This window comes from Magnolia sinica, chromosome 1 (genome assembly GCF_029962835.1).
Source record: "Magnolia sinica isolate HGM2019 chromosome 1, MsV1, whole genome shotgun sequence".
Classification (NCBI taxonomy): domain Eukaryota; kingdom Viridiplantae; phylum Streptophyta; class Magnoliopsida; order Magnoliales; family Magnoliaceae; genus Magnolia; species Magnolia sinica.
In genome coordinates this window covers 141,379,338-141,398,263 of record NC_080573.1, presented here as the reverse complement: position 1 = coordinate 141,398,263, position 18,926 = coordinate 141,379,338, and the positions used below count along the sequence as shown (strand labels likewise).

Below are 18,926 nucleotides of genomic sequence, written 5' to 3'. Positions count from 1 at the left end.
TTGCTCAAATTTGGTTGTGGTTTAAGTATTTGCAGGTTTGGATGTGTGGACTGTTGTACTTGTTAAAGAAAAAATCTTTATAGCCCATTAAAAAAAAGGGGGGGGTTTCCCATATGGTATGGTATGGTCTGTGGGGCTGCCCATCCATGCGGGCAAATCATATTAAAGGCTGTGATTGGATTATCCTAGCAGTCCAATTTTTGCAAGGATACCATCGAATTTGTATCTTATTTTCTGCAACTTGCGACTGTTTTCTCGAGCTGGAATGTAAGAGCGGGTTTGTACCCGCTCAACGGAAGGATCTTTAGGGCCTGTTTGTTTTTCAAAGAAATGGGAAATACCTGGGAAATAGTAATTATTACAATTTCACTGCGTTTGAAAATTCATGGGAATTTGTGCCTGTGAAATTGGTTTAAAAGATGTAATTTTAATTTTTGAAATGCAAGGTAATGCCAATGATATATCCATTCCATAAGTCTATTTTATTACAATATTTTGGAGCATGAGACAAAAAATGAGGCGGATTTGCACTCAAGTGGCCCACGCCAAAAGAAACAGACTACGCATTGGAGAAAGACTCATCTTTGGTGTGCCCTCTAGATTTGGCTGATCTTGCGTTCACCAATCTGATGGATCTGAAAAGGATCCACAGAACCTTTTTAGGAAGCAACCGGACATGGATGGACTATGAGAGGCTAGTATTTTTTCTGAAGCAGTGGATTAGGCATTTATGCTGTTTCCTGAGGGTTTGGCATATCTTACCGATCTTCAAACGTGTCCAGACCTCAAGTCTGCTTTGGCCCCCAGAGATATGCTCTGATTGTGGATGAATCATGCGCCAACAAATTTCCCTGTCCAGGGTGCGGCATCCAAACACCACGGAAATGGATTCGAATTATTAGATCAACCATTGCAGTTCAATTCAATATTGCAACCAGACACCCTAAGAATGCTGTATAGAATTGGATCAATTGCAATTCAATTCAAATCCAAACACACCCTAAGAATGCGGTACAGAATTGGAATTCAAATCCAAACACGCCCTAGGATTCAAATTCAAACCCTCGAGGAATAAACAGTTTCATTTTCTTTCACTTACATTGAGGGTTTAGGCCCCAAATTACGACCCTGAACAAGATTGTGTACTTTTGGCCAAGATCTGTCCCACAAGCCCAGCACTTCTGCATGATCAGGCTCATAACTCAGTTCTCAACTTCAAACGTGGCTTACCTTTTTATTTTTATTTTTAAAAATAAAGTCCGATCTGTAATTTTCTCATCCTCCATGAAAATGAGCTTCACAATTCAGATTCACATGTGGATTGCTTTCAAAATATCATTAAATACAATTCAGATCCAACAGCTGATGTCCCACCATACCCTTTCGGGTGTTACACTCTTTTAGAGTATCAGATAACCGCCCATTTGCAATCACTCCTCAACCCGCTCTCCATGTCTTGCAAAATGCTTCCTCTCCATGTGCATCGCACTACGTGCCAGACACCTTAGTTGCATTGATGGCAGGCATGCAAGGAGAAATTCCCATTTCGCCCTTGCGTGCACACCTCCCACCCAAAATGCATACATTCATACATGGACAACAAAGCCTTTCCCAATATATGATGAATAAATGCACAACCTTTAGGATTGGACTATGCACCCAGACATGCACCAGTGTACATACATTACCAAGAATATACCTCTTGCTCTCTCGACATGTATGGAGCAGGCATCAAGTCATGAACATCAGCAAATGCATCTTCACCAGTAGATTGGCTTTTGGCAAGGGTTGAATCCAACACTGTATCAGGAATTGCATCCAGGGTCTCCTCGAGAAAGGACTTGACAGTCTACACAGATCAAGAGGGACAAAATTGTTTTATCTTACACGAAACATGAGGCATTGTATGAGAATTGGGTCCCGAGTCCATGGTCCACAGCAATGGAGCCATGGATTGGTGTTCCAAACCATTGATCCGATGATCTCCACCATGGATGGCCAATGCCCAGAAAATATCCCTGATGGGGTGAATGCTAACCGTTTCGTTGGATCGCTAGAAAATGGATGGGTAAGAAAAAATATATATGGAAAAAGCTCATATTCAACGGATAAAAGGTCAATGGTTGGAAAGTTAGGATCTTCTAATGTTGGATACTTTAAGGTTGTGGTCCATCCAATGATTCCACAACAAGCCCCCATCAAAGGAATACTGATAGTTGCTTAAACAGTAGACATTTGTCCACAGAAAGTGGAAGAACTAATAGTTTTTTGGCAGTTGGGTGGGGGGGGGGGGGGGGGGGCAAGGTTTGAAGTCTCATCAGCAAACAGTATGCATCACTGAATACGTACTGGTGTTGCCCGTGAACAATATGGCTGCATTGACCTGTATCAGCCTGAAACAGCCCGATACAGGTGATACGAGCCATATCAATGGGGAACAATAGATGACACCCCAATTTAAAACCTTGATTGTTTGTTCTTTGCAGAAATCTGCCAACAGTCAATTCAGGAAAAGGGAAATTGAATTTTTTCTCCAAAGTTGACATACCGTGCAATGGTGTAATGCAGCGTCGGCCTTGCGTTTCCAGAGACCATTGCCAGGTTCCGAATGGAAAATGTTTAGTAGAGGCTGCATCATTTCAGGAGAAGAGAAATAGAACATTGTTAGCTGATATGCAGTGATATAACAGTCTAAACAGTCTTTGAGTGCTTTGGCTGTGTTTGGATGCACAAGTGAACTAAATTGTGGAAGTAGCATAATTGCAATTTGGAGTGCAGAACCTCAATATGAATGCGAAGGGGAGAAATTACAATTTTGGTTATTTCCACTTTATTAGACAAATTGTTGCAATTCAATCTAATAATCCATCCAAACACACCCTTAATTTTACATAACATTAGCCAGACGCATCCTTGCTAGGCTGACAAGGACAGACCATGGACCCATTTTCAACAGCACGAAGAACATGGTGAAGATTAAGAACATACATCTTATCGTATTTAATGATATTTTGAAAGGAATACCATGGAACCATTTTCAACAGCATTCCAAAATGGATTACGTACCTAACTTTGGAATTGAAAAGACCATTCGGACTATAACACAATTATAAATAAATACCATGTTTTCTAAGAAAGAAATCCTCAGTATTAAATAATGGTGACAATGAGAAAATGATGGAACCCAAAAGATGGTGAGTTGAATCATCATCATCTAAGCCTTATCCCAACTAATTGGGGCTGGATATATGAATCCTTTTCCACCATTCCACTATTAATAATCGTAACTTCAGTTAGGCCATAGGTCACCAAGTCTTTTTTTACTACATCCACCCACATCCTTTTGGGCCTTCCTTGCCCTTTTAGAGCCTTCAACTTGTACGAACCCACTCTTAACCAGTGCAGTTCTTGGTCTCCATTGCACATGACCAAACCATCTAAGTCTCCTTTCCCTCATCTTATTACCTATTGATGCTACTCCAAAATTCCCTTAAACGCATTCATTTCTAATTCTATCCCCATCTTCTTCTTCTTTTTTTATGAAATGACTAATTCTATCCATCGCAACAACCTTATTTTGGACCATCCAATCAACTTATAATCAGCTTATTCCTTAGTTGATTGTGATCAACCTATGTAACAGACTATTAGATAGTGCTTGGTTGTAATCAGCCTATTACATTGCGCCTGTGGGAGTTTTATGCTCTCACTGCTGGTCCCCACTCCCCAGCCCGGATAAAGGATGGTTGCAACAGGTTGGCAGCCAGTGTCAAACTTATGCCATAACTTCCAATGAATTTGAACAATATGCCGGGCTGAATCCAGGTGGCAACTGACACAGCTCTGGATAACTAGGTGGAGTTGCACCACCTCTTCATGGCACCATACCATGGATCTAATGACATCTCCCCGAAAGAAACCTTCCATCACAAGAAAAAGAACAAAGCTTTTATTCGTCTTTAAATATTCATCATAACATAAAAGAAGTGACATGCCCAAATGGTCTGTATAGACCGCAACTTAATGAAACCCCGAATATAATGAGAAATGACCAGAATAGCTTGCATATGGGCAGCCCATAGCAAAGGATATTTTCATCGATTCCTTTATTAGAATGGCAGAGCTTATATTTGTTCAAAATAACTAACACATCACGAGATTGCTGATGTGCAGTTATGTGGGGTCCAAACGTGGGATTGGGGATCTAATTGTGTCAGAAGATGGAAAATTATTACATAGTACTGTTAATCAGGTTTCGTGGCTCGTTAGTTGCTTCCATTTCCTACAAGGAGAGTCATTAGATACTCCAGCTGTGTATGATTCCTTGATACACAGGCAATTACAAATGGTACGTGTGGTGTATATTAAACCAAATTAAATCAAATATATTATGGAACCCACGGTCAATAAGTTACAGTATAAAAATCAGGTTGGTTGAACAATCCTAACCTCTGACTCGGAGAAACTTGATTTTTGAAATAAGAACATTGGATAATTTCCATTTTTATGTCCTATAAATCACCAGCAATCTAATATACCGATAACCAAATTAGGGTAATTTTTGTACATGATACACCTGAATTATTTGTATGCCACATAAGTAATTTCTGGCATTTTATAACTGCCAGTGTATCAACCATCTCACTCTGCTAGAGTACCGAAGTATTTGTCTTCCTACAAAAATAGGGGAACATGCAGAATTAACAAATGCAGACATCTAATAGGAGGCTTTGTGATGCAGGACAATTAACCACTTGCTCTAAAAGCTTGAACTGTTAGAGTATGGCAAATTAATCTCTTTATCTCATAGCCTAGGCCCCACATCTCATGGGTTAGGACCTCAGCCGAACCCCCTTCGTAGGCCCCAAATCACATGGGCCGCCCACCCAGAGTGTGTCCCCGCATCCCAGGAGCTACCTCACTCGAGCCCGGTGTGAAATGCACATTAATCACCCCAAATGAGGAGTCTCGAACACGAGACCTCCCTCCTGGACCCCAAATCACAGGGATCACCCACCCCGAGTGTGCTCCTGCATCCCACAGGCGACCCCACTCGAGCCCGGTTTGAAAACGCCCCTGCATTAATCACCCCCAGTGAGGAGTCTCGAACACAAGACCTCCCGCTCTGATACCAATTTGATGCGGGACAATTAACCACTTGCTCTAAAAGCTCGAACTCTTAGAGTATCGCGAATTAATCCATTTATCTCATAGCCCAGGCCCCACGTCTCATGGGTTAGGACCTCGGTCGAACCCCCCCCCCCGGTGGGCCCTAAATCACATGGGCCGCCCACCCTAAGTGTGCCCCTGCATCCCACAGGTGACCCCACTTGAGCCCGGTGTGAAAATGCCACTGCATTACTTTGAAGCTTAATACAAAAATGGCAGATGATGTTCATTAAAAGGGAAACAAATAAAGAGAAGAAGAAGAAGAAGAAGAACGTTGTGGTATCCTTACTGACCTTGACCACTTGCCGAAGATTTGGTTTGTTAGGTCCAAACATTCCTATAATGGGATCAGCATATACCTGGAACTGTTCAAGGATCTGCACCAAATATCATATGGTAAGACGGAGCTAACACTCCAAAAAAAGTAGCATCAGTAGTTGCTAGATCTGTTTGAGAACCTGACGACGTGACAGACCATTACTGGGTACACCATAAACTGTGGCATCGACATGTCCCAGAGTAGACCACGGGCTGCCAGAAGTATGCACTAGAATTGTCAGTTTTTTCGTCTGGCAGAGGCCAACACTGAAAATCAGGGAGCACTTGAGGAAAAGAAATAAGCCAAGCCACTCAGGAGATGTCAAGTGATGGCCCTGGAAATTCCAAATGGGCAGCAAAGCCTTCAAACACGTTTTCTTTTCTTCTTCTTTTTTTATTTCTTTTTTGTTAAATAGCAAAAAATTCTGTTTAAATGTAAAATTACATCAATGCAAAGAGTACTCCCTTATCAAAATAAAATCCCACCACACCTCAATCTTGTTTACTTCTTTATGTACAGAAGCCAAAAAAAAAAAAAAGGCTTAGGGCCTGATTGGAATATTCACAAAATGCAAACAAGACAAAGGTTTCCAGCCCAATAGGAGAATGTGATTATAACAACCAGGAGTCATTTTCATCGGGCCTGCATGGCCTGCATTTTCCAAGTGGACACTCTCCCCCAAGGTGCAGATGACGGGATGTGCCTTTGATCCCATCCCCGTTTTGGGGTACACTCCAACAAGCCCTCAAGTTAAAGCCAATTCACAAATCTCATAAAATGTAGAAGAAGCCACCAAAGTTGGTGTTGATTTTAGTTTAAGCAACCCCCTAGACAGACTTCAAAGAGATTTCAGAACTTGGTCTTAGTGTTCTTTTAAAGGTACGATCGGATTGAACCTGGAAGTACCGACACTAGCAGAGAAGAAACTAGAGAAATTGTGAAATAAAGGATAGAGAAAATTCAGGTTTTAAATAATTGCAGAAAATAGATTGTGAGTGCTTCAAAATTTATTTCAGGCATCTACTGCCTAATTATTGTGTAAGAGATACAGCACAACACAGTAGTTGCCAAAAAACCAATCTTCTAAAAGAATAATGTCTGCTGAAATGAGCAGATTATAAAGTAATTTTCACTACATGATATATTATTTTTTTCATACTTATTGTATGCCGCCCGTCCGACCATCACCCCATGAGCTCCTTGTTTTCGAGCTGCATCCACCTATTTAAATAGAATAGAAAAGGCTTAGAACAAAAATACAAAATCACCATATACTATAGCACAAAAGAAGATATATCTCTATCTCTTTACTTCGATTCACATGCCCGGGGGGGGGATTGGTTTCCAAGGCTTCTCGAGTGGCTCTCCTCTGGGATATGATCTAATATATAGAGAAGAGGTTAAGGTTCCAAGAGAATTTGAATATGGTACCCCGCCACTCTACACACAACTTTGTAACCTACTGTGGGGGAAGTGTGTCAATCCACCTCATCCATGCATGTACCAATTATCTAATCCCTCCACTAACATGGACATCCACCAAAGATCTATATCCCATTGTTGATCAAGTGATGGTCATGGACCACGACTATCAGATCATCAAGTACGATCAAAGCAATTTTAATGGTTAAAATCCTTTAAAGGCAATTAAAACATCCTGAGTATTGGACTCAGCGGAAAAATCACTTAATGACTTCCTAATCTAACAGATTTAGCCATATTTCAGTCCCTAGATAAAACCCAGTGGATCCCTTCTTTGCCCATGCAAGAATCAACAGTTCCTGATGGAAGTATCTAGCCCCGTCCACTTTTAATGGCTTCTAAGTAGCCTTGCTACTAGTCCGGGCCGTGATCCTTACACACCCTCAGGTCCAAGGATTGATCAATTTCATACAACATCAAGTCATGATCATCATGATCATCTGATATAGGTGAATAGGCACACAGATCAGTGACTTAAACTCAATCCTACCAATGTAATTACCCCAAAGGTCCAACCCAGGATCTTATATCAATGGCACACTCACACTCCTGTATGGGTTAAGGGCGAAGGCACACAAACATTAAGTTGAATCCCTGATGCTGGAGACTATTCATCTTGATCCAAGTCAATTCCCTAACACAAAATGACTGTACATCTCATGATAGAATGTCCACGGGTATGTCTTAAGTGCCTGTGACAATCTGACATATACAGGGTGCTAAGATCCATGGATCACGACTCCTCCTAGGTAATAACCATCGTGTTCAATCTCAAGCTCCCAAGGACTGCTATAGGCCTCACTCCTCAACTAACCCATATCCATAGGTTCAAGGTGATATCAAATACATTAAGGCATACAAGGTGCCCACAAGAGATTCATGGTCATCAAGATCTATAGCCCCGTCCCATCCACATGGGCAATGGATTGGGGCTCACATTGGTTTTCCAGGACATACTCCAACATAGATGTTACCCAGGAGAGGAAATAAACAATAGTTTGATAGTTAGAGTAGGAAATGAACTGGTATTTGCTCATTGGAGGTATCTAGATTGTTTCGCCTTGATGAGCCATCCCCAACAAAGAATTAAAAAGTATAATGGTCGAAAGAGTTTTTCCGTTAGGCATGACCAAATCATGCTAAGAAGTGGCTGGTATGGAAATGCTTTTGGCTACATTTTGCTTGTAACTCACACCAATCTCCACTAATTCTAGATCCTGGGAGCAGATAACACTTGAATTCTCAATAGAAAAGGACACATGAATCATACAAGTTGGTAATAACAAAACAACCCCTCAAACATTGGCACGATGCTATATGCTTAAGAAAAGAACAAAGAGAAATAGACACGATGCTTAGGATTAGAGGAGATAAATGATGTGGCAAACAAGGAACTTAATCCTCCTTGGGTGGTAGATGTTTGCTGAAATCTTTGACATCATTGAGATGGATTCCTTCTCGACATGGTACGAACTAAGAGGCTATGCTTTTATAACTAGAAACCAAACTTGGATGTTTCGTTGGTTGTTTTTTTAATCAAAACATTTTTTTGGAGATGTTTATATATATATATATATATATATATATAAAAGGATAAAAACCATACAAAAAAAAAAATTGATATAGGTTTTTGAGCACAAATGGCTTGGACAACATGCCTTTCTCTTGGGAGTCATGGAAATAATATTTCAATCATGCAGAAACTTAACATGTTCATTCATTATTATTCAATCTTATGCATACCTTTTAACACCAGATAATCACTACAAAAGATGAATCATGTTTTCATTAAGTGAAGAAACATTAATTCATTATCATGGATTATCAATAGGAACCACAAGGTTAATACCAAATGACTCCTAACTCCTAAGACATTCAACAATCAAACAAGAGTTTCATGGCAATGACCACATAGCTTTTACTTGCTATCTATCAAAGGCTTGGCTCCAGTGGTACCAAGGTATTCTGTATTGGTATCAGTGGCTTTAACGGTCACCACCGTTACCAATATGGGTATTGGTCAATATGGGGGCGTAACGACCCCCGTAACGGTACAGAAAAATTTGCCCGGAAAATTCTAAAAAAATATATCTAGAAAATCTAGAAAAATGTAAATATTCCAAATTTGTATTCATTTTTTGTTTTGAAAAGGTTTATGGTAGCGTAATGGTCCACTCTTTGGTGAGAGTGCCGTATTGGTAAATTTATGAATATGGTTGTGTCTCTAATGTTTACACATCATAATTAAGCATTAGAATTAGAAACCGGATAAATGCATATATACCACTATTATTTATTTATTTTTGAAAAAATGGCCCTCAGAGCTTCTATTCGCCCAAATCGCTTCAATCTACTATTTTAATCATAAAAACTATAATACTAGTAGTCAAAATTTGTTGTAGAATAACGTAGAAAAGCTTTTGGAATAAGAAAAGTAAAGAGAGAGAGAGAGAGAGAGAGAGAGAGAGAGAGAGAGAGAGAGGAAAAAATGGATTTACACATAAGAAAGAAGTTACTGTTTTTTTTTACCGTTACGAGGGTAATGGTCGTTATGCCCTATAACGGCAGTTATGGCCCTGGTAACGCCAATATGGTCCAAAAAGCCAACTGTCTGTTTCTGTCTCATATCGCATAACGGTCACAACCGTTACCTACACGTATCAACTTTTACGTCCGTATCATAACGGATACGGAACACCTTGAGTGGTACTGGTACCATTGTCAGCTTCTTGTGGTATCAGGCAAATGTGGGGCGCACATGATATATGTAGATATTCAAGTATCCAATCCGCCAATCAGATGTATGAGCTCATGTTACTCCAGTTATAAATAAAAAATAAAAAATAAAATAAAAAATCAGCTCGATCCAACACTCTGAGGGGCCACAGCACAAGGAACAAGATGGGAGCGAACACCCACCCTTCATTTGCACCGAGGTCCACTTGAGTTGCAAAACAGCCTGATTTTGGGCCTGACCCTTATCCAGGCCAGATGGTCTGAATGCCTGGATTTCAGGAACTCTATACGGTGAGCCCACTATTCCTACCAACAGCAAACATCCACTCTCAACTAGTTCCCTTTGTTGTGGTCCACCTGAGCTTCGGATCAGGCTGTTTTTTGAATACCGGGGGTAACTTGAGGTCACGCATCTGATGGGCGAGTTGGATGTCATGAATACATCATGTGAGCCCCACTTCTGTTCGTTACCCCCGAAGGGTGCCCCTAGATGATGATGATGATATATAAAAATAAAATGGTTGAAAATATGGAGTCCAAGTTCAAGGTCATCAGGTTTTTCATTCCAAGCATGGTCAATCATACCAACAGCTAACGTGGTCCAGTCTCACCTCATCTATGGAAGTTATGCCCCCATTTATTGTGAATCGAAGTTCTGGAAAATCACGCAAAAGCCCAAAGTAGTACTCGTACCTATGGATCCAAATAAAATACTGTAAATAGGTTGAATCCAGCATGTTATAACAATAATTCTCTATGGAATACAGTGAAGTATAAATTTGGTATTAAAGAATTCAAACATATCCCTTATTCTTTTTAGATCTTGAAAGATATCCTGAAAACTCTGATATCCTCAATGACTATAAAAAAACAATACTTTGGGGGAAAGAACATATGCAATAAAGACAACAAATTATCTGTGTATATTTTCTTCACATGTTCACTTATATGATTTTATCGACCTACTTAATTGTATATACAATGATAAACAGTGAGGCCACCAAGTAAAGACATACTTCAATGGAGGAACTGTCCGATTTTGAGCAGGGCTGATACCGTTGAGCAGTGCCTTCCGTGCGTGTATTACGAAATGTCTAGTTGGAGAAAGAGAAGCCACCGTATAAATGAAGTTGCCTGGGAAATAATAATAAAATCAGAAAGCACTGCAGCGATTAAAGCGCGTACCATGCTAGAGGGGGAAAATTACTAGCATGATTATATTGTGATCCTCTTCTTTACAGTAATTCAATCTTTTTGTTAAGAAGGACTTGAGACGTACAATAATGATCATGTTAGGGAATGGTGCTTGCATGCTTTCCACTCAGAAACAAAGTTGTGAAAATTTTATTTCCTAATTTTATTGTAACCAACACAAAGATGCAGCAACATCAAAATAGTGCTGCAAACCACTACAAGAATAATTAAATCACGCTGCAACACTTACAGAACAATGTGTGAAACTTATTCAACCATATCATATGATACGCAGACTGAAAATTTGTGTAAGTATGTGTTACATTTGAAATGGGTCAGAAGATGGACAATGAAAACTTAGAAAACAGAAAAGCAGAATAGCATTAGACAAATAAATCCATATCAGTTTCTGAACTGCCTCGTCACTAAATGAACAATTACTTCTAGGCTAACAGAAAGCTGAATCTGTTGCAGATATCCATTGGAGAGAACAAGAGAGTTGATGAAAGGGCTCACAGAGTTCATTGTAGGAATCATGATTGTCAACACCAATTCGACATTTCACACTTACAGGAACATCACAATTGGCTGCAATGGCTGACATAGCCTCCCCAACAAACTTCCCTTGTGAAAATCAAAATATTTATATCAGGCGATATTATCAAAGAAAAGTTAAAAAGTCTCAAAAATTATAAAGTAGCAAGGGTTTCTTTATGGGGTAGAACATGGTATCCTTATATGTGATTCCACACCAATTGGGTTCATAAAATCCTAAACAGTTTCTCTCCTAAACAATTATCTAATTGCTTTTTGAAGGGTTGGATCTCCCAAAATCCAACAGTGCAGGAAAAACAAGTCTGGTTACTACCTATTTTTGTTTCATACCATAACAGCGCCATGTAGCAATTCCTTAAAAGATAAAGTTAGCATAAGCGTGCTTCATTATCATACCTTTGGGTTAAGCATAAGCCGCACACCAAAGCACCCATGACCAGCTACTTTTCCACTTGGACATCCACAGCTGGCAAATATTGTACACAAGGTCACAAATCATGGATGAAAAAGGAAATTTTATATAACATATAAGCAAAAGAAACATGATAGATGTGGACTTCAGATTAATCTCATCGTAACAGTATGAATTTGCAAGCTCAGCTGCTTTTGCCAAGTTATCCAGATTGCTCCCGCCAATTTGAAGAACAATTGGATGTTGCTCTGGAGGAAATGCTAAGAATCTGTCCTGAAGAATACCAACAAAATTGAAGATAACTTGCTGTTAAACAACTGACACCTACAGTTACATGAAAACATCAAGGTAAACATAAATTGAACCTATCTTGTGAAGCAGCAAAAAAATGAGAGTAAGGTTATGGTTGCCATAATCCTTGAAAAAAAGAACAATAACAATGAGGAATATTTTTATTCTCCCATAACTAGTTAAGCTTTTATATCTCTAAAGAAATAGAATAAAAAATAAAAAGGCTCTTGTGTTCTTCATGACTCGAAGCTAGCCTGAATTTTCTCGGCTCTGTTAAATGATATATCTTCCTGTTAAAACCAATGCCAATAGTCTAGAATAAATTCGTGCTTTAGAAAACTTACTTGCAGTACAACAAATAAGGATGAAAAATGTTTGCATTGCATTACCAATGAACATTGGATTCACACCTCATTGCATATTAATCTAACCAAGAAACACAAAAATTACCTGAATTAGATAATTGTTGATGCCAAAAAGTGGATAAAAAATGGACATATCTTCATGTTGACAAAATATCTCAACCTAGTGGGCTAACAGTATCCTAGAAACATGCAAAGAAGACCAAAATCTACCAAGAACAATGGTTCAACACCCAATAGGCCAAACCATACAACCAGGATCCATGAATAGAAAAGAAATATTGCATCTTATGACAACGTTTGAATGCCTTATGGGATTAAATAACTGGAGGGACGTTTAGGATGTATCCCTGAACAGACAACCTGAACTAGTATCTAAGGAAAACAATAGAAAAGGTAAGGAATGTTAGTCCCTAAAAGTCCACTAAGAGAATAATGAATGCTCAATGCTCTTATTGCAAAGAAATGGATCAATAAGGATGGTGATTCTGCACGCATATCAAGTTTCAAGTGCAAGCAAACATGACAAGTTTGCTCGCTAAAGTTGTTGCACAGATGAGATACTGCATGAGATTGTATTACTCAAAAGCATCTAATTCGTGTTTGAGCACAGATGCCTCTCAAAATGTGCATCTCATCTGCCAATCTAAAGCAAACATAATCAAATTACATGGCCAGCTCATGCCAATGACCTTGTAATTTTAATTAGTGATCTCCTCTGATGAGCTAGTTGCAGCTTTCTTTCTGAGATAACCAAACTCCTCGTCCTCATTTGCATTCTTAGCTATTTAACGTAGATATGGGCATGTACCATTCAAAAGAAAAAAAGAAATGGATACAGCCATGTGCATCAGTTCAGTTGTTGAACATGGATGTACAATGCCAAACATGCCAACTACAAATGCATGGAATGCTAACATGCCCATCGATTCAGTAAAATATGAAAAGACAATGTTTGAATATAAAAGATAATTCCAAAATATCGGAAGGGATAAGCTATAATCTCAGATTCTATTTCCAGCCATGCCAACATGCACATCTATGTCAATATGCATTGTCCAGCCCTCCCCTTTGTATAATATACTATAGAAAAATAAAACCAAGCTTAATCTTCAAAAAGAGATAGATAGATAGATAGATGGGGAGGGAGGGAGAGAGTCAGGGAGAGAGAGAGAGAGAGAGAGAGAGAGAGAGAGAGAGAGAGAGGACCAGAATCTTCAGGAAACCTAAATAGTGGAAGTGCTTAGGCCTTGTCGCATAGATTTTGACAACTTAATAGTAGAAAAATCATAATCCACACTACTTCATACTAGCATTCATGATACTTCGGCTGTCTAAATTTTATATACACAATATTTTTATGGAATGTTTTGCTGATTCAATTGGCTCATATACCATAGACATTCTCTTGAAATCATAGTTTAAAAACTCAAAAACTCGACCTGACTCAATATCCAGCCTGGTCAGGTCAACTCAAAGACTCGATCAGACTTTACTCATAATTAATAATTAAGCTAGGAATAAGATTACACTAATAATAGATACTTAGTACAGTATGACTATAGAAACAGGTAACTAAAGCATATAAAACAGCTCATGGTCTGCTCGTAGATGTTGTCTGTTTGAGGGATTATGGTTCCAATCCTATCAAATTCTTTTCTTTTTTTTTTCTAAATGGCTTACTCAAGCACTTGGTTCAAGTCATGCTGAGTCATGTCGAGTTGACCAAGTAAGTGAGACAGCTCATCAAGTCAACCCGAGTTTGAACAAAGCCAAGTTCCTCAGGGAGTTCAATAGTGAGCTCAATTTCTCGTAGAGACAAGTTGACTCATTTCTCATCAAGTCGACTCAGCCAAGTTTCCGGTTGAGTCACTGAATATGCTTGAAAAACTATTATACAGAATCATGATATTCGTACGTTTTCCATCAATGCAATCATTTGCCCAGTAGATTTCTCCTTGTTTTTATCCTCTTTATCAGTTTCTATTTTCTTTTTTCCTTTTTCTTTGATGCAATCATTGGAGCATGGTGTTGGGCAATAAGGACGCAACATGAGTAGAGGATAAGCATTGCACAGATGAGGATGTTGAGATGGATGTGTGGGAGGTCTAGGAAGGATAGAATCAAGGAGGTCATCTGAAGCAACCAAGCACTAGTCTCACTATGAGATGAAGTATTGGAGAGCAAATCGAGATGGTTTTTGCATGTGCTACAAAAACCAGAGATGGCCCTAGAAAGGAACAGACTTTGATTAGGGTTGAAAATCCTAAAAGGAGGACAAGATAAAACTTACAAGGACTCAGATAGAGTTGGTGAGAGGCACATGAAGGCTCACTCATTTATTGAGAAGGCCTTGGATAAAAATAATAATATAGAAAATAAGATGATAAAGCCTTGGATAGCTACGACAAGGTTATTTTACTTTTTTGCTTTTTGACTCTCTTTTCATGTTATTAGAAGAGTGAACCAAGAAGCATACAAGATCTGGAAAGTATAAAATACCAGTCACGAATTATGTGAGAAGACCACCAAGTATGATTGCAGAAGGCTTGCATTAAGCAATAACTAGTTAGCATAGGAAATGCAACATCAAGCACCAATTGAGAGCCTGTAGTATTATATCTAGCATTTTGCACCAGAGAAGTTATTAAATTCATGAAAATGAATCAGCTTGTCTCTACATGGAATAGGTGAATGAATATCCTAGTTCACCTACCAGATTGTCCTTCTGATGAACAATAGTTTCTGCCACAACCATTTCTGTGTAAAGCCATGCATGCTTTGATATGAGACGTGCAAGAGTCCTGTAACTATTATCCGTCCAGTCCATCATCGGAGCAACACTGCAAAACACAATAATGCAGTTAATTGGCAGTATCCTGAGAAAGGCAGCTATTCTTCAAGCAAGTTTTTGATTTGGGCTTCTTTATGTAGGCTCACCTGAACAATGGAGGAAGATAGGTCCCACCAACCACAGTTTCTTTTATTTTCAGTGGGTGCTTCTGGGCTTGAGAACACAGTCTTTTACATTGTGTCGAATTCCGATATAGCAGATTGAAGGATCGGCTGTGGTGGCTTTTGAGGTTGCCGGAATGAATTGGAGCCCATGAAAAAAACAAAGTATATGTGGATGATTTCATCATCATTCCAATTGAAACATCACAGCACTTTGAGAAGCTCTTCACTAGAAGGAACCAAGTGTTAGCTCCTTCAGACTTTTTCAGACCGGGAATGTCTCATATATGATAGTATAAACAACTAATACAGTTTTCAGTGCATTCTTTAAACCTCAAAGCGACGTTTGAATATTGACTTCCATGATCTCATCGTTTTTTTTTTTTCCTTTGCTTTGCAATAACTCGGGATCTAGTCAAAGAAGCCAAAGGCACTAAAACGCAAGTCAATTTGAAGTCTATCTAAATGCACCCCAAATGCTTTGCTTTTATCTAAGATTTGGAAAGACTATAATGGATTGCTAATTCCTTCAAAGAAACCAAAGGCAAAAATCTCAAGCATGTCAAGGACCATAGCACAAGAGCTGGCAGTAGAGAATGAAGACCAATTCTCATAGAGTATGGATTGACCATTACTTTCCACCAAGGTGTTCCGTATCCATTACGTACGCCCATAAAGGCCGATAGGTATAGGTAATGGCCATGACCGTTATGCGATATAGTGGTGAAACAGGGCAGTTGGTTTTTTGGGACCGTATTGGCCGTTACGGTGGTTGTAAAGACCGCTATAGGGTTGAAAATTGCCATTTTTTTTATTTAAATTCATTTTTCTCTTGCTATAGTTTTTAAGATTAAAACTGTAGATTGTAGTGATTTGGGCAAAGCTCCAAGGGCCATTTTTTCAAAAAATTGAAAAAGTGGTATTTATGCCTTTTTCTAATTTCTAGTTCTAGTGCTTGATTGTGAAGTATAAACATTAGAGACATATAATTATGTTCATAACTCCACTAGACAGCCCACTACAACACTCTCACCAAAGAGTAGACCATTACACTACCATAAACATATTCAAAACAAAAAATGGATACATATTTCGAATATTTACATTATTCTAGATTTTCTAGATATTTTTTCAGAATTTTTTGGGCAAAATTTTTTTTAACCATTACAGGGGTTGTAACGTTCGTTACATCCTTGTATCAGCTGTTATGCCCGATACCCATATTGGTAATGGTGTTGAGCATTATGGCCATCATTACCGATACAGATTACCTTGCTTTCCACACATCCTAACGGTATATGTGTTGAACCGGATTCCTATATCCACACCCTTGTGTTGAATTTCAAGAAACGCAGAATTGCATCCCCAATCCCAAGGTCGTAAAATCCATGCCAGTATCCATGTTTGTATGCAGGCATTAAAGATACTAAAGACATCTCTACGAAAAGAAAGAGATATCCGTAGCATGTTTGGAAACTCGGGGAAAAGCACACTGATCCATTATTTGCCGGCTAAAATGCAAATGAAATGACAATGGTTTGGTCCAGCAATTACGACATTTGTGTCTTGTGCCTGCTTTCCACACTTTCCACACTTTGCAGGTTGCGCCAAACTGCCCATTTCCACAAAATGCAGCTGGATCTGCCCCATTTCTCATCAGTCTCACTCTAGGGTTCCATCCAAACAGGTGTTTTGCTTTGCAAACCACTGTCAATGCACTAAAACTGCATTGCATTACAGCAAACATTAAATGTGCACTTCCAGATTAGTGACATGCTGGTGTTTGACACAATTTAACAATAAGTCACACTCATGAGGCGTTCATGACGTACCCAGGTGTTGATTGTATCATCCATATGGTCTATGTGGCAGATTGAGATCAAGCAGCAAAACCCGCCAAAAGATCCTCACCGTTAAATACTCGCATATTAAATTGATTTCATCAATAATCTTACTATAGCTGAGGCTGCATTTGGATGCACCGCTGATTTCAAGTGCAATGATTAAGCTGTGACAAAGCGAAATAACCAAATTTGGATTCGTCGCTCTTAAATTAAAGTGAGTCACAGATCCCATATTGCAATTTCTTCAATTTTGCAATCGAAAAATATAGCAATAAGTCAGTTTCAGTTCGTTGCGTCTCAATTATCGCAAGCGAAATCCATTAAATAGCCATACGCAGCCCAAAGCAAGTGATTGATTATTAATTTACTACAATTTCTATCTATCTAAAAAGGAAAATAGAATATTTGGTTGAACGATGGAAACTTAGAAATTAGAAGGCAGTTTCATTTATCGAAATGGATCAGATTATTTTAAAGAAAATGACAAGTAAAAAAAAAAAAAAAAGAAGAGGGGAAATTAGGGTTTACAGAGATATTTTGGATGCGTCGACGCTTGCTGCGTTAGAGCGAACGGCAAGGAAAAAATGCGGGAAAGAGGATAAATCGTCTGGATGGATACAGTAAATTACAAAATTGCCACTGCCTGGGCGCGGATTAGCTACTGACAGGTTGAGTAGCGAGACTCGCTACTGAAGTGACGTCAGTAAGTTTCTTGGGCCCCACCATGATGTATGTTTTGTATCCACGCCGTCCATCCATTTTGAGAGATAGTGTTAGGGTAATATCCAAAGAATGAGTTAAATCCAAATCTCCAGTGGACACCAGCATAGAAAACAGTGGGGGCAGTGACGCCCACCATTAAAAAACCTCTAAAAGCCACGAGAGTTTTATATCAACCTGATATTTGTGTTTTCCCTTCTTTCATGTCTTTTTTAACTTTTGAACAGGTTGGATTTCAGATAAACATTATGGTGGGCCTTAGGACAGTTTCAACGGTGGGAATCACTCTCCCCACTGTTTTCTGTGGTGAGGTCCACTACAAATTTTTATCTGCTTCATTTTTTGGCTCATGCTCTAAAATGATATCTCAAAATGGATGGACGGTATGGATACAACACATACATCAAATTGGGGCCCACAGAACTTGGTGACGTCACTTCAGTAGCCGACTCGCTACTCAACCTGTCAGTATCTAATCCGCGTTCCAGGTAGAGACCCGGGCCCAATCCCGGAGCCAATAGTTCGAAATCCGGGCCGTTCACAGCAGACTGCGTTTCTCGGAACGAATCCAGACACAAATCACGAGAACAAAACATTTGATGACATCCGGGCCGTTGGATGTCATGCATACATCACGTGGTGCCCACTTCTACCAGCACCACCAGAGCGCGCGCCCCATTTTTCCTGTTGGTTTTGGACGGCTCACTATTTATTTTTAGCAATCCATTTGATAGCCATCAATTGGATGGTCAGGATTTCAATTTGTGATCCCTGTATTGTGTTATCGACAATTTAAACGTTTTAGGATGGCCAAATACATGTGTGCCATGCGTTCCGAGCAGGATGTAAAAATGGTGGTGAACTACCACCGAAGTCTTGTGCGAAAT

At 39.2% G+C, this 18,926-nt stretch overlaps 1 protein-coding gene across 3 annotated transcripts; it reads right to left on the bottom strand.

Annotated features, from left to right (window-relative positions):
- Positions 1-1,261: 1,261 nt before the first annotated feature.
- Positions 1,262-17,965, bottom strand: LOC131221526 (uncharacterized). Of its 3 annotated transcripts, none has more exons than XM_058216818.1 (13): positions 17,848-17,965; positions 15,461-15,704; positions 15,237-15,363; positions 12,013-12,140; positions 11,852-11,921; positions 11,417-11,519; positions 10,723-10,840; positions 10,318-10,399; positions 6,648-6,709; positions 5,628-5,700; positions 5,463-5,546; positions 2,549-2,629; positions 1,262-1,849 (listed from the first exon to the last, which is right to left on the bottom strand). In XM_058216818.1, exons 2-13 carry the CDS (start codon positions 15,664-15,666, stop codon positions 1,685-1,687), a joined length of 1,299 nt encoding a protein of 432 aa, XP_058072801.1. In that variant the 5' UTR covers positions 15,667-15,704; positions 17,848-17,965; the 3' UTR covers positions 1,262-1,684. The 3 variants fall into 3 exon arrangements, with proteins under 3 accessions (XP_058072801.1, XP_058072805.1, XP_058072798.1); XM_058216822.1 differs by having other exon boundaries at positions 15,461-15,699; XM_058216815.1 differs by lacking the exon at positions 17,848-17,965 and having other exon boundaries at positions 15,461-17,780.
- Between the last annotated feature and the right edge of the window lie 961 nt (positions 17,966-18,926).

Bases quoted from the DNA above. Each gene is read 5' to 3' on its own strand.
- LOC131221526 (XM_058216818.1), bottom strand. From the start codon at position 15,666: ATGATGATGAAATCATCCACATATACTTTGTTTTTTTCATGGGCTCCA. The intron at 12,141-15,236 runs GTAGGTGAACTA...GGTATTCTTCAG, and splicing joins TTCATCAGAAGGACAATCTG to GACAGATTCTTAGCATTTCC. The intron at 10,841-11,416 runs GTGAGCCCTTTC...ATTATTTCCCAG, and splicing joins TGATTCCTACAATGAACTCT to GCAACTTCATTTATACGGTG.